The sequence below is a fragment of the Ischnura elegans genome, chromosome X (assembly GCF_921293095.1).
Source record: "Ischnura elegans chromosome X, ioIscEleg1.1, whole genome shotgun sequence".
In the NCBI taxonomy this organism is placed as follows: Eukaryota; Metazoa; Arthropoda; class Insecta; order Odonata; family Coenagrionidae; genus Ischnura; species Ischnura elegans.
In genome coordinates this window covers 119,881,942-119,896,020 of record NC_060259.1, presented here as the reverse complement: position 1 = coordinate 119,896,020, position 14,079 = coordinate 119,881,942, and the positions used below count along the sequence as shown (strand labels likewise).

The 14,079-nt window shown below is 44.0% G+C and overlaps 2 protein-coding genes across 3 annotated transcripts in view; one reads left to right on the top strand and one right to left on the bottom strand.

The window, feature by feature from the left end:
• The window catches only part of LOC124170860 (A disintegrin and metalloproteinase with thrombospondin motifs 20-like), a 243,360-nt gene that overhangs the window by 72,758 nt on the left and 156,523 nt on the right, over positions 1-14,079 (top strand). The gene's annotated exons all lie outside the window — the stretch shown is intronic.
• On the bottom strand, positions 789-3,365 carry LOC124170859 (lysine-specific demethylase 6B-like). Of its 2 annotated transcripts, XR_006867600.1 has the most exons (3): positions 2,415-3,365; positions 1,931-2,126; positions 789-1,165 (listed from the first exon to the last, which is right to left on the bottom strand). XR_006867600.1 is itself a non-coding variant. In XM_046549868.1 (2 exons), exons 1-2 carry the CDS (start codon positions 3,218-3,220, stop codon positions 2,003-2,005), a joined length of 930 nt encoding a protein of 309 aa, XP_046405824.1. In that variant the 5' UTR covers positions 3,221-3,365; the 3' UTR covers positions 789-2,002. The 2 variants fall into 2 exon arrangements, 1 of the variants encoding a protein (XP_046405824.1); XM_046549868.1 differs by having other exon boundaries at positions 789-2,126.

Sequence of the window (14,079 nt, the reverse complement as noted above, 5' to 3'; positions counted from 1 at the left end):
CGGTGCGTGGAGTCGTTTATTTCACTGGCGTGTCCACATTTTTGAAATTTTCATAAAAAGTGATGAAGAAAAAATTATTTTTAGAATGAGGCATAAATAATTTTTGCGTACAAGCCCATTTATAAATATGCAAAGTAAAACGGCACATCTATCTGGCGCCGTCAGTAGAGAACTTTTGAAGAACTTTTCTTAAATTGAAGTTTCCCTTTCACCAGCGTAAAGCTAAGAGAATTGCTATTGTGATGGTCTTTGGTATGGTTTCCGCCGAGTTTGTAGACCCCTTCATTTGTGTCTGTTTCAACTCAATCCTGATTGGCAATGTTCTATAATCAGTTTTTCGATTGCCAGCAGTCATGACGCTCATATTTGTAAGCTTTCCATAGTTTATAGGATAAGAAATGGCTTCTTCATTGCAATCGGTTGGGATTGAGGAAAATTAATTATTAATCCCTCATTTTACTTTCGCCGTAATCATCGCCTATGAATGGATGAATAGTTCTCGGGCTTTCCACCGGGTAATAAAATCCTTCTCCGAGAACTTTTCATCCAACACCTACGCCGGGAAAACACCCGATTATATTTTATCGTCTATGAATATTGGAGAGAGATTTATGGGAACGAACCCGGTTTAATGCGGTGCCCTTTCTAATGCGAAGTATTGGAGACAGAAGTCAAGCGCTAAGAAATTGACTATTCTTTTCGAGCATGTTCCGTAGGCGTTTAAATCAGAATAGGCTTCGTTTTCGCCTTCCATCATCTTTCTACCTCTCGTAAGTCAAAAGTTTCAATTTCAATTTCAAAAAGCGTTTATTTCCAATGCTGCCAGTGTACATGAATATTTACATAGTATTGGTAATATATATATAGACATATTTACAGCATGAACCCCGTTATAGGACATTTTTCCTCTTCAGGGCTTGTCATTGGTATTTTAGTTTACATATGTTTGTGAGCTTGTAGCAGCATTGTCATACAGATTTTGCTGGAACTCTTTTCCTCCGGGATGGCTTTTGGTCTGACATTCGTCCGAGACGTGAGGGAAACCGGCAAAACCCCACGTAGACCGCCGTGTACATGGTGCTGATGAGTGTTGATGTTGCAGCAGAAGTCAAGTGGTGTCTGGAAGGCGTTATCCTGGTGTCCTTTGCTTAGCCGGTGTGGAGTGCTGTAATTTTACAGATCGGAATTAATATACAATATGATACAATAGAGCAAGCACTAGGTTGTTATTGGGCACTTTGATATATATACAAGTTTATATACAAGTGGATAAATATATTATTTATTTACATGATGAGCAAATCGTTTATGGTCATTGTCATTTTCATTTGTATATTTATTTACATGCCATTCGTCAGAGTTAAGATAATTATCAGGCTTTATTTTGCTTTACATATTTACATTTAATTTTAATAGATGAATGAGCTTTATTTCAGGATATTTAACTTTAAATTACTTAGGACAAGATAGGAAAGGAAGTTAGTTAAGTCCTGGGCCAAATTGGCGTTAAATTTATGCAATTTAGGTTCATATTAAGTAAAGTATTCAAATTGATATTATTGACTAGGTGAAACTAAATTTGTTTAACAGATATTTCTTGGTATCCGTAATGCAGATAAAGTCAAAGGTCATGCATATGAATTGAAAGCAGGATTTGTAAGATGAAATTTGTGCATAGAAATTTAACTTTAAGTATTGATGTATTTGATTGAAGTTATTGGTTCCTGGATTAAAGATTAAATTTGAGATAGTTCACCACAATTGAGGACCTTAGATGTTCATATTACTGAGTTTACTTTAATTTAAATTGAATTTAATAGCACATAAAATTGATATTCAAATAGAGAGCAAGTTTACTGATTTGCCGTAAGGGCCAGCAGTGCGATAGGATTTAAAATTAATTTATGTAAGAAAATGGAATTTTGCTCATCCGTCTATCTTCTGCACCGCCGCCAGCTGCTGATTCCATGAGTAGACCGTCTTCACGGAGTACCCAAGGACATCACGCGCCGCGTTGTCTAGGATGTTGGCCACTTCTGCTCTCTCCTGCGGGTGCAGGTTGGCCACGAGGAGGCTCAGGAGCCGCAGGAGGTCGTCCTTGGTGACGAGGGACTCGGATGCCGGACCTGGAGAGGGGAGAGAAGCGCAAGACGTTAGTGGGACAGTTTGCGCCAACCCTTCCGGCTTAGCCGGTCGCACGGGGCATTTTCAGTCCCCGGCGTGATGCCTTCCTGCGCAGTTGGCACATTTCAGACACTCCGCCTCGCAAGTTGCGGAGCGATGGCTCGCTCCACACCTTGCACAACGAAGGTCCTTCGTGCACCTGTGTGTCGGGTGGTCGAAACCCTGACACCTGCGGCATTGGGCGGGTTGGCAGCGTGGCGGATGGGAGGGCTCTACTCGGAACCGCTTGCCAAAGGCAATCAGTCCGTCGTGCAGGAGCCGCTGCGCCGTGTCTGCGTCTCTCGTGATGACCCTCATCAAGGTGGTTGGTTGGCCGGTCCTTCGGGCGGTGATCCTCATCACCCGGATGCAGCGAAGACCGGCGAAGACCGGCGAAGCCCAGTGCCTCCTTGATGTCTGCCTCCGTAGTCGTCCTGTCCACGCCGCGCACCACAACTGAAAAGGAGGAAAGAGAGGGGCGGTTAGTTGTTGCCGGCCGAGCGGTCGAGCGCCGCACGAGTGCAGCGCACGGCTCGCCCAGCCGGTGGCTCAGCTTCTTAATCTCCTCCGCACTCTCGAAGAGGCTGCCATACGCCGCTGGGATGCGGAGCATGGCGCGTCTCTCTTGCGAGAATACGGAGACCTCTGCCGTGCGGAGAGAAGGGAAGGTAGAGGTCAAGGCGGAGAAGAAGGATTTCTGGGTAATGGAAGCGGGAAGATTGCTAACGAACACCGAAGTGTCATTAGCAGGTGGTTTGGAGGCGGCAGAGGTTGAAGGAGTCGGATGTCGTTGGGTTGGGGTTTGGGAGGGGGAGGGAAAGGGTGAGAGTTCGGTGTCGGACGCCGTGTCCGATTGGTACGAGACGTCCGATGGCGTGTCCGGGGGTGGGCTTGGCTGCGGCGGCGGAGCAGGAACGGGGTTGGCGGGCTTGACGGGCGGCTTATTCACCACTCCGGTGACGACGGCCTTCTTCTTCCTGCCCCGATTTTTCATCCACGACACGCCATCGTAAGGGTCCTTAGACGCCTCACTCCGGCTATGCCCTGGATTACTCATCGGTCTTGTCCTTGTCGAGGTCGTCCTTCCTTCCTTCCTTCCTTCCTTCCTTCCTAGGCTGGTAGGCTGCTTGGCTGCTTCCTTCGTCCGTCCGTCAAAAGTTGAAAAAAGGATGAATATATATGATTTCTGGACTCTGAAACCGTAAGCTGGGCATCGTTTTTATCTCTACCTCCATTGCTTGAAGTGATAGAGAGAGTAACGCTGTGATTGACATCTCCGCCTGTATCCATAATTAGTAATGTCTGGTATTAATAACCAATACATCATGTTCTTTATTTATAATTTGTTCGAAAGGACGAATTGCAGTGGAGACTAACGTTAACGCTGTCTGCTGCATGATTTATCTTTCTCAAAAGCTATCGCTAGAGACCTTATCGTGTAAATTTCAGCTTTTTTTAGTCTGATCGTCAAGTTTAAAAAGCTTAGTGCAAAGTAACTTATACGAGAGCATTCTTGGAAGATTTCTTGAGGTGTTTAAGTTGTTTGAATTGTTGAATGAGTTGTTAACTTTGAATTAAGTTTGCTTCGCCGGAAATTACATTGATTTTTCGATCACGCGGCCGGGTTCGTCTCCGCGCGTCTGGAGTTGGAATAGCCGCGACGCGGTAAGATTTTTAAAAGTGTACTTATGGGTTTTAACGCTCAGTATTCACCGTTTTTAAGCTTTGCTTCAAGACATCGATTCTCAATTAGTCTATGGTGAAGAGTGTGGAGAATTTTCAGCCAACGTAAGCGCACGTTTCATTGAAGTTCATTTAGTTTTCTTTCGATAAGATCGAAGACCATGCTTCTATTAAAAGCATTCAAACCTCGAAAAAGTGAGTTGTTTCCCTGGGACTCATACAAAAAGACCTCCCATAAAGACACCAGCTGAGACCCTTATACCTTCTTCACTCTCCGTTCTCTGACCCCATGAATCCTACTGCGAAAACGGTCGTTTTATGACACCGCGGAGCGGAGGCTTTGACGGTCTTAGCGGGGTATGTTTTGTCCACCAAAATGCCCTGCCGTACACTTGCTTACATTTCGGCTGGGGGAGTAGAAGCAAGAAATTCATGCTAAATTCAAGTAATATTTTGAAAAATAAACAAGGAAGTAAGGCCTATGAGTGAAACAAAGCAAAGGCTTTAGGATTATTAAATTATATAGCGGATTATTAAACTATATTGTCCATAAAAATAACACACTTCATCGCAGAATAGAATAACAAAATAGAATGTATTATCAAAGGTACAATTATAAAATATACAAAAAGAGATCTCTAGTGATGTTATTACAATGTAAACCTGTAAGCATTTGAAAATCTTAGTGCAAAACGAAGGAGGAATTAGTAATCCACGTGTATTGTACGAGTACGTGTTCAGTAATTGAACCTTTTGTCCGTATTATTTTGACATACCAAGTGCCTATGCAATTCTGTTTTTAAGGATGAAATTCTCATCTGAAAGTATTATTTTAGACTTTTTATTCGAGGAATAGCACCATCATCTACTTGTTAGTTATCGAGCAGTGCTATAAATAAAGCCTTGCTGCCGTATATTTTTTTTAAATTGGGCCTAATATTCGTAAAGGCTAATTTCATTGCCTCTAAATGCCTTATTATGCGTTTCGGTTTTGCCGGCCAATCTTCGGCGCAGTTAACATAAAAATTGGCCGTTACGGTTGAATGGGCGAATAACATGGCAAGGCGATTTGTTGTTGATGACATTAACGTCCAAGTTAAAGGTACAATTAGCATTAGCATGGCGAGGAGCCAGGTGCAGCGCCGGCCCTGGGGGTTGGTTGATCTCCTCTCCCCCGCCTCTCCGCCCCCACAGCCACTGCCTCGTATGTTGCCCCCGCCCGCCCCTCGACTTCACGGGAAGTTGGGAACCTCCGTCCCCAGTTGCCTTGGCATTTCAATTCTCTTCCTCTCTCTCTCCCCCACCCTCCTCCGCGGCTCTCCTGGACCCTTTTTAGTATCCTATTAACCCCCAAGGGGAACGAACGGAGAAGGTGAGATGAAGGAGGACGAATGAGAAAGTTCTCGGCGTGGTGGGCGGAGATGGTGAGGAAGAGAGTGTCATTGTGAGGGGACAGCGAAATGCTAGACGGATATGTTTGTCAAGTAGGCAAGGAAAAGAATCTGATTTGAACGAAATCATTGATGTTTTAATCAAAATGTAAATATTAATGTATTTCTCTTGGTTTTGCAATCGGGTAACAAGCACCCAGAGGACGAGGAACGGTTCGGACCTTAAGACTTCGGAAATTATAGAAGAATCCCCCGGTAAAAACCTGAGAGAATTAATCATAGTTATTACGCCGGTGAAGCACTAAATCTTTCAGCTTCAACCTGGTTGCCGTATTTCCAGATATTTTCATTTCCATTTTATCCTTATCTCCCTTTTGAAAATAATATACGATGTTTTTCATTTTAGGAACCTGCGAAACTTAATTCACTTCAATATCCTTCATGACCAAATCATGGTATTGTATGTAATGCAATTCTCTTTTTTCAATCTGCCATCTTGCAGTTGCATTCGTAATTATGAATTATAAGGTCATTTTTAAAAGACCTTTTTTGGCATTGAATTATTATTTCAACGCACGTATTGTCAATTTAAATTATTAGGTTGATATGTTAACATCGTTAATAATTCGAATTTGGTATGAAATTCTGTGTTTTGAACATCTTTAACCTTGGACCTAATGTTTTGTTTTCTTTTCAGGTGAGTAATGATGGGAAATTATGCACACAGCCTAGGTTGAATATCACAAGGGTTTGCTGGTGATCGTAAGTTTTTCACAACAATTGAAGATTATTTGTGATCTCACGATCTTCGATTTGTCTATATTCATAGCGCTTCCGTCACTGGTCTACCGTTTATTTCGAGCCGGCTGGAAATTAGCATTAGATTGTGATCGGCATTCTAGCCTGTCCATCATATTAAAAACTCCCTCTGCGTTCCATTAGGTTCGATGTCGTAATCGCGGGAACAAGAGATACCATGCACGTCGTAATGGCCACGTCCGTAATTATTGTCAGCGCGAGTCATTTGTCAAGTGCATACGCCAAGGGTCGCCTCGGTTTGTGTCCGTTACGGGAGCGAGGGGTTGAATTGAAGTCCGAACTGGTTTCTGCAGGTCATTGGGGGTGGGGGAAGGGGGAGAAGTCCCCGGAATCGTGAAAGCCAGGCCGCGCCGAACAAATTGGGCTCCAGCGGCTTTATGGAACAAAACGCGTTAAAATAAATCCTCGTGTTTCATTTAATCGTGGTGGCCTCCACCGGCTTTTTTTTACCGCTTCTTTGCATTTAATCAGTGTGTTTTGAATGAGAGAATCGTGTAGTTTAGAGTTCCCAATCTTAAAAACAAGGAAGTATGGCAATGGGTTTTGATTTTTTTCTGAGTGCCGTTCTTCTGATTAAGGTGATCAACGTGAATTCACGTGCGCATTATTACATCTTACTTTTAAAGAATTTCCTCTTGCACCATTATTTGTCGATACAAAGTACTACAGGTGCGTTTGATGTGTACTGGACCCCCAAATTAATACATGTCTAACAAATGGGAACCGCATACGTACTTTTACCATTGTGAGACGCTATAATCAAGTTGATGACATCATCATAGTTTATTTCAATCATGTCATGAAAGTATTATTATTATTTGAGTGTTTTACCGATTAAGATAGGTTTTCATGGAGTATCTAAGAAGCACAATGGCAGTCCCACCTTCAATCAGGAACTTCCCACATCAATTCATAGTAAGACCTAACCCCTTCTATTCTCAAAGCACTGCAGGAAAAAGTGACTTTGTACGCAGTCACGCGAAGATAACCCCGAGAAAATGGCTTGATGGGGTAACTGGCTGGCAATACGGGAGTTCCGGGTTCGTATCCCGGCTAAGTCAAATTTTTTCATGGCGAACTTCATCATATCGTGTATTTCCCTTTTATTTTTTATTAAAAATTCTATTATCTTTCGTCTTCTCCCTCGTTTACCCATCTTTACCCGCTAACCTTGTTTTAATCATGTTACCCGATTTAAGATAACTATTCTTTTTCGGGTCTTAGGCTTAGCTCTCTTTGATTTTTTATTCGGGGAATTTCATGCCACGATAGTGATTTCTCCTATCGCTCACTGCTCTTCAGTCAGTCCCGTAGAGCAAGGGAGATCTTCAACGTCCTCAAAACTGCCTCGGCAGGGTAAGTTAGGGAGATGGGTCTCAAGATAAGTGCAATATTTGTTGAAGTGCTTGAGGTAGTTGGCTAATTGGTGGATAAAGTTTGCTGAATCCTTTTGAGGGTAACTTTCGGAATCCATAGAGACACTCATTCCTAGTGTTCTGTCCTGCGTGTTTGTTTGTGATTCCGCCGCGACGGAAGAGGGATTGTCTCGAGGGGACGCGTGGAGGAAACGCTGCCACCCAGCCATGTTTAGAGGGAAAGCTTTGGAAGGTTTGCCTGGAATGAGGAAGAAAAAGCTTAGCAAATAAATGTACTGGCGAAAGTAAGATGACAGGGGGGGTAAAAGTTTGGTAAAAGTTCGGTCACAGTACTTCGGAATTGCTCTACTTCACTTCTGAAGGATTATTTGGTCTATATCTCCAGATTTAATTTGTCATTCGTGGTGTGGATTGATGTTAAGTGTGTGGGACCTAAATGGATTTGGCTACGCAAGTTAAGTTTTTACCATTTTGCAGGTGTTAACAGTACAATAGTACAAAAATATGAAATTGATTTCCAGCCATTCCGCCCATTTCTGTCATTGAAATTTTCAAGAAACTCTCCTCGATATAAAAATTATATTGCTCTCAGGTGTCTCCTACTTTTAAATAAAGTTATGTCTGAATATAGTGGAAGATTTGTCCGTCATTAAATTACATGCACCCACGCGCCGTTGTATTGTCACTGTCATGATTGGTTCGTGTTAATAAAGAGCTCTGATCTTCCAAATCGATGGTAACAAAAGTCATTAGTTAAATTAGTACGGCAACATCTAATTTTCCACCTAATTCAGATGAACTGAAATGAAATTGAAACCTTGGAGGCATTTGGCGAAATTAAACCCACGTAGCCTTACAGAATGAATTATCGTTTTCTCGTGCTCGGGGCTAGGACAGAATAAGAGGGGCATTTGGTTGGAAGACTTAGTGGGACTTACGGTGGAGGTCGACGCGACGCGCTTGGGTGGAAGGAGAGAAGGGAAAGATTTTATATCGAGGGAGAGGAAAGGAGGCAGTTATCTTCAATGAAAATTTCCCATTGCATATCCCCCGGAGCGAGGCGAATGTATCAGGCGAAGTGAAAATGTATCCGCACTATTTTCTAGGAGATAAAAACTGCCACCGCCGCGAGTGGATGAGATGGCCTTAAAAGGCCGTTTTACACGGTACACGGAAGTGCGCAATCTGACGTACGTGTGAGGGCGCAATCAAAATTGCGTCGTGTAAAGCGGTGAATTGCTAGAACACATGCGAGAATGCGTGGATGCGAGACGGCAAAATAGCCCCTGTTCTAATTTCGTTCATGCATTCGCGCAATTCCACGCCATTTTATAAATTAATGCAGCTCTAACCTGCGCAATTCCGTGGACCGTGTGAAACGGCCTTAAAAGTTATGCCCCGAAATTAGAACAGGGGCTATTATGCCATCTCACATCCACGAATTATCGCATGTGTTCTAGCAATTCACCGCTTTACACGACGCAATTTCGACTGCGCCTCCGTACGCATGTCAGATTGTGCAAGTACGTGTCCCGTGTAAAACGGCTTTTAGAGAATTGATGAAATATATTTAGATCTGCGAACGCAGGAAAGAAGCCTACGGTCAATGAAGACGCCTCTCGAGCGGCTATGAAGGTGTGGGAACTTAGGATATGCACTTCTATTCCGGTATTGTCCAACAGCTTTGACGAAATGGATTTTGGGTGAAGGCCGCCGGCGTCCGCTGCCCCCTCCCCTCTCAAATTCCCCAGGAGCGCCAAAATGCACACCAATTGCGTCTTTCTTCGTTAGTCTTACTACTATTTGATGTTTTAGCATCGTCCGGTGAGAAACAATCACGAAAGAATTACTCAATTATCTGCTTTCCAGTCTGTATTTCTTATATCAGTGTCATTCCTCGTCTTTCGCTGCTGTCAACAAAGTTTTGGTAAATTCTTTCGCAAATCTCTTGTCCGCATGTATAATAAAAGGAATATTTAAATTCAAATTTGAGCGTTCATCAATAGATTTCTAATTTACACGGCACTAAGCTCAGATATAGCCGAAGGAACCGGAGTGTCTCCCTAATATATCATCAGCGGGTAGTCCTTTACGTCGATATTAAAATACAGCCATTAAAAAAATCTCGGATTGGTCGCCGAGCGCATCCTTGCAGCAACGCAAATTGGGTCCCTAGATTACCCTCCCAATGTTTATGTCGCAAATCTAATCCAACGTAGTGCAATTAGCAAATAGACCACTGTAAGGGATGAAATGCGATTTGATGCTTTCCTAGCGAAAGATGTGGGTAAACTCTTCTCGGAATTCAACATAATTTATCCCTGAGGATGAGTCCCGAGTCGGAGCTTGAAACGTTGGCCATTATGGAAAAGTTAACCCGGTGGGAATCCCGAGAAGAGTTTACTCACACAGCAAGGGATGTTGGAATTACGCTTATATCAAAGGGATGATGCCTCCTTTTTGGGCGGTATTCGCTTCGTTCCATCATAATCAAATCTTTTTTAATTTTGTGTGTATACTTTTCACTCGGAAAGGAATCGTTAATCGCAAATTTCATAACTTAATCTGATCCTCCGACTCCGGGAGGAATGTGTTTTTTTGGGCTCGTTGAAGGGAGCTGGGTTCGTGGATGGTGCTGCCTCTAGTGCTGAGTGGTGGTCGGAGGGGGATACGGCTGGCAGGCGAGGAGCGAAGGGGGGACGCTGGGTAAAGGGCTCAAGATGACGGCAAGAATGATTCTTTTGCTTTTATTCGGAGGATGGGGCCACTCTTTCCCTTTCCCTGCAGGCGGGTGCGCGAGCCGTTAGCGCGAAAACAGAGTTTGGGAGGGGGGTGAGGGAGACGAAGGACGACGGGGTGCTGAGAAATGCTCGCTCTTCGAGGATGAATGCGCGGGAGGCCATCTTGTCGGGAGTTTGAGTGGGTAGCGGAGGGGAGGGGGGGGGTGCGCTCGGTGAATGGACGACGAGGAGGACACTTGAGCGTCAAGAATCTGCCGTGTCATTCGTTGACGGATTTCCCGGAATCCAGTGGTCGATCGAGCCACACTAGAGATCAAAACAGAGAGGCAGCTGAGTGAAACGGAGAAGGGTGAACCTCTTCTCGGGCTCCATGAGTGAAACCTTACACGCCCTTCACGCTCATGGAGATATCAGGGAAATGAGGTGGGTGTTGGAAGTGTGGTGCGACTTAATGAAAGCATATTGGCCTCAAGTTGAGGATCGTTAGACTTTAATGGTGTCTCTGGTGAGTGCAGCCGTCAAGGGATTTAGGTAATCCGATTGTGGCCGGAAAAGTCGATAGTAGATGTGAAAGTGGAATTTCCTCTTTCTTTTATTACTTTTTTACTAATGAAATTGTTGAGATTTTGGTCATAAGGGTAATGCGGTGGTAGGAGAAAAAAGTGACGTTGGAATAGAAGTTTATGAAACAGAGTAGCTGCAGCGAAGATCGTTTTAGAGTAAGATGATTTTTGGTGAAAACCAGCCTGATGAGGAGCGCAGTTAAAGGCTCTAAGTATCACAAATCTCTATGAGTGTGGGCATTTAAATGAAGGATATTCATTGCTATTGTCATCTGCGCAGTGGTTTTCAAAGCATGGTGAATTTCATGAGAGAATAATTTATCGTCTTTGCAAATACATTTGAAATAATAGAAGGACTTTCCAAGTTTTTAATGTGTTCTTTAGCGTTTTATTCATCTACATCTACATAATGCCCCGCAAGCCGCCTAAAAGGCGTGTGGCAGGGGGTGTTAGGACACCAGCCGTTTACAGCTATTAAAAAAAAGAAGTGCTCTAACGAGGTTGGGACAAGCGTTTATTAAAGTCCTTTATTGTTCGGGGGAAAAACGAATTCCCATATCTATCCGTTCGGCAAAAAATCTCTCTTAATTTATCGCTTCTGTCGGACCTGGAAATATAGTGTGGCTCTAAGATTATGTTCTCTGTGTCGCTCTTAAAGATATCCTTTCTCCATTGTTCAAGCAATCTAAGCCTAGCGCGCAGCCTCCGAGTCTCCAACGGCTCTCAGCCTAATTCGCTTAACATCTGGGTAACACTGTCTGTACGCCCGTAGCGGTTTTTGACGAAACGCGCAGCCTTCCTTTGTATCTTATTCAGTTCGCGGATTAAGTCTTTCTGCACTGAATCCCATACACTCGCTGCATATTCAAGGTGCGGTCGGACGAGAGCGAAATAGCACCTTTCTTTTACTTTCTCATCAGAAAATCTTCCCACAATACGCTTGACGAATCCTAATTTCTTCAGGGCTATGCCGCAAATATTCTTTATATGTGTTCCCCACGTGAGGTTCGAGGTTATCGTTATCGTGCGAAAATCGTGACTTCGCGACGAATAGTGATAGCAAGCTCCAGAATATATGAAATTTTGACCCGGAGGAGCATGTAGAACCACACATGGGTGGGAATCAGAATGAGTAATGAAGTACATGTTTTGAAGGATTAAGGAATGACTCGATATGCATAGAAGTGCTATTCCTCGTATCTGGTTGACCTTTTATCTCCAGTTGTGGGTTAATGATCTTTTTGAATTTGCCGCTGTAGACTTTGATTAAAGTCTGCTGGGTGTTGTTTTGTGTTGCCTTGGGTCGTCTCCTTAATCATTTCGAGCCCCTCCTCTCGCATTCAAAAATCCTGTTCGTGACTTGGGAAGAGGGAAAGAACAAGGTACCTTTAACACCCCTCCATCGTTTTCCTCTGAGGAAAGGAGAAAATTTGGCGTTTAAAACACTTTTATACCCCCATGTGTTTTACGGCCGGACATTATTTTCAATTGTGTACCTCTCGTGCGATTTTATCTAGTCTCCTCACCCAATTTTTCTTGATTACTGTTCATCTTGCGAAAATCTTCTATTTTCGACTCTTGGCTGGTTCTATGTTCTATATTTCCTGAATTTTGGTGCACGACAGTCCAGCAAAGATGAGCATTCAAAGCAAATTAAAAACTTATTTATTTGCTACAGTAGCATTTGTGTATATCTCTAGAGAGAGTGCGGTTTGGGGAATGTATGTTTGGAGGAGCCCGTGCGACGTCATCACCTATCACATGATGTGAGGGAAGGCGGAAACTACGCCTTGCTGACCTCCTGACTTGACTTGGCTGTTTCACCATCTATGATACTAGATGACCTTGCTCCACCAATTAGTTAGCAGCCTGAAATTTAAATAAACGATTGAACTCTGGATAAGCCCTGGCCCGGGGGAGGAGTGGACCGATTTGTGGTCTAATCCGGTCCCAGATAAAATAAAAACCTAAGTCAAGTCTCCATAAGGGTGTGGGCTAAGAGTCCTCGCTTTAACTTGCTCATCTGATCGGTCGCGCGAGTGGGGACTCTTATTAAGCGTTCACCTCGTAGCAAGTAGGGGATCGACTTCCGTCAGAAACATTTCGGCTCACGCCGGATTCAGAATGTGGGGCCACAGGAATGGGAGCGGGCGCTCTCTAACTACCCTCAGCAGCCCCTCCTCTCATCTTTGCAGTCTCTCTCCGCACAGCATTGAAGTTAATGACGGTCGTAGCTTTGAGCGCCGCTAGCGATGGAGCGTTGTGGCCCATGGAGTGAGGCGGCAGTCGATTCACTGATATGCGCTTTCGGCCCTTTTCACTGCATCATCCTTCCGTGCCCTTCGCAGGGGGCAACGCCGCCCCTGATTGCCCACCATTCTTCCACCTCCCCCTACCATAATTTTTATCGTCGCTCCAATCATTTCCATACACACTCTCCCCCCTCTCGGCCTCCACTCCATATTTTTCCCTCCCTCCTTTATATGCCTCCTCCTCCCCCTTGCATCATTTCGCGCCGCTCGGCCACTTTTACCCCTTTTTCCTCCCGCGGACTAATGAAATAAAAAAGAATCCTCCTCCACCCCCCTCATTCCTCATACATATCCTCCTTCCTTTGCCTTTCGATCTGCTCCGTCTCCATTTTTTTTCCTTCCCTTCACCCAGCGACGACCATATTCTCCAAAATTATGCCATCCCGTCCCTCGTACTCGTTCCGAATGAAGGCCATCTCCCCGTCCCGTTCGATCGCATCCCCCACCCCCTGCTTCTTCATTCTTCTTCTTCACCCGCGCTTATGTGCTCCACCGTCTTCATCTGTCTGTTCTAACCTCTCCCTTCGCCATTCCTTGACTTTTGTGCATTTATCTCACTTCGGAGACATGACCGTCAAGTCTTCGTTGTGAAATCACGACGGTACCCTTTCAGATAAAGTTCTCCAAATGCTTTTTCCGGTGGGAGTGAACCTTAGCACAGTGATTGGCAAAGGGTCGCCCGTAATATTCGTGCCTTCAGTATGTAGTTTCAACCAATAAATAATTTATTCAAAAGACTGCTGGATAAGGTTACTTTTCATGAAAAAAATGCGATATTCCTATTCTTCCCTGAGTGCGAACTTACGATTTTGCAGTCCTTTAGTACTTCATACCTTATTCTTTCTTAACTTATCTCGTCCCAGTGGCATATTCCATTCCAACCTCATCACTTCTCACCTATCCCCATGCTAGTATTAAAGTTGATAGTGAGATGAGCTTGAAATAAATGCTTAATTAATACCCTCATACACTATTGACACCCTTGTGATAGAGCGGGCTGCGCTTATGTTGCAATTTCAATGGGATATTAT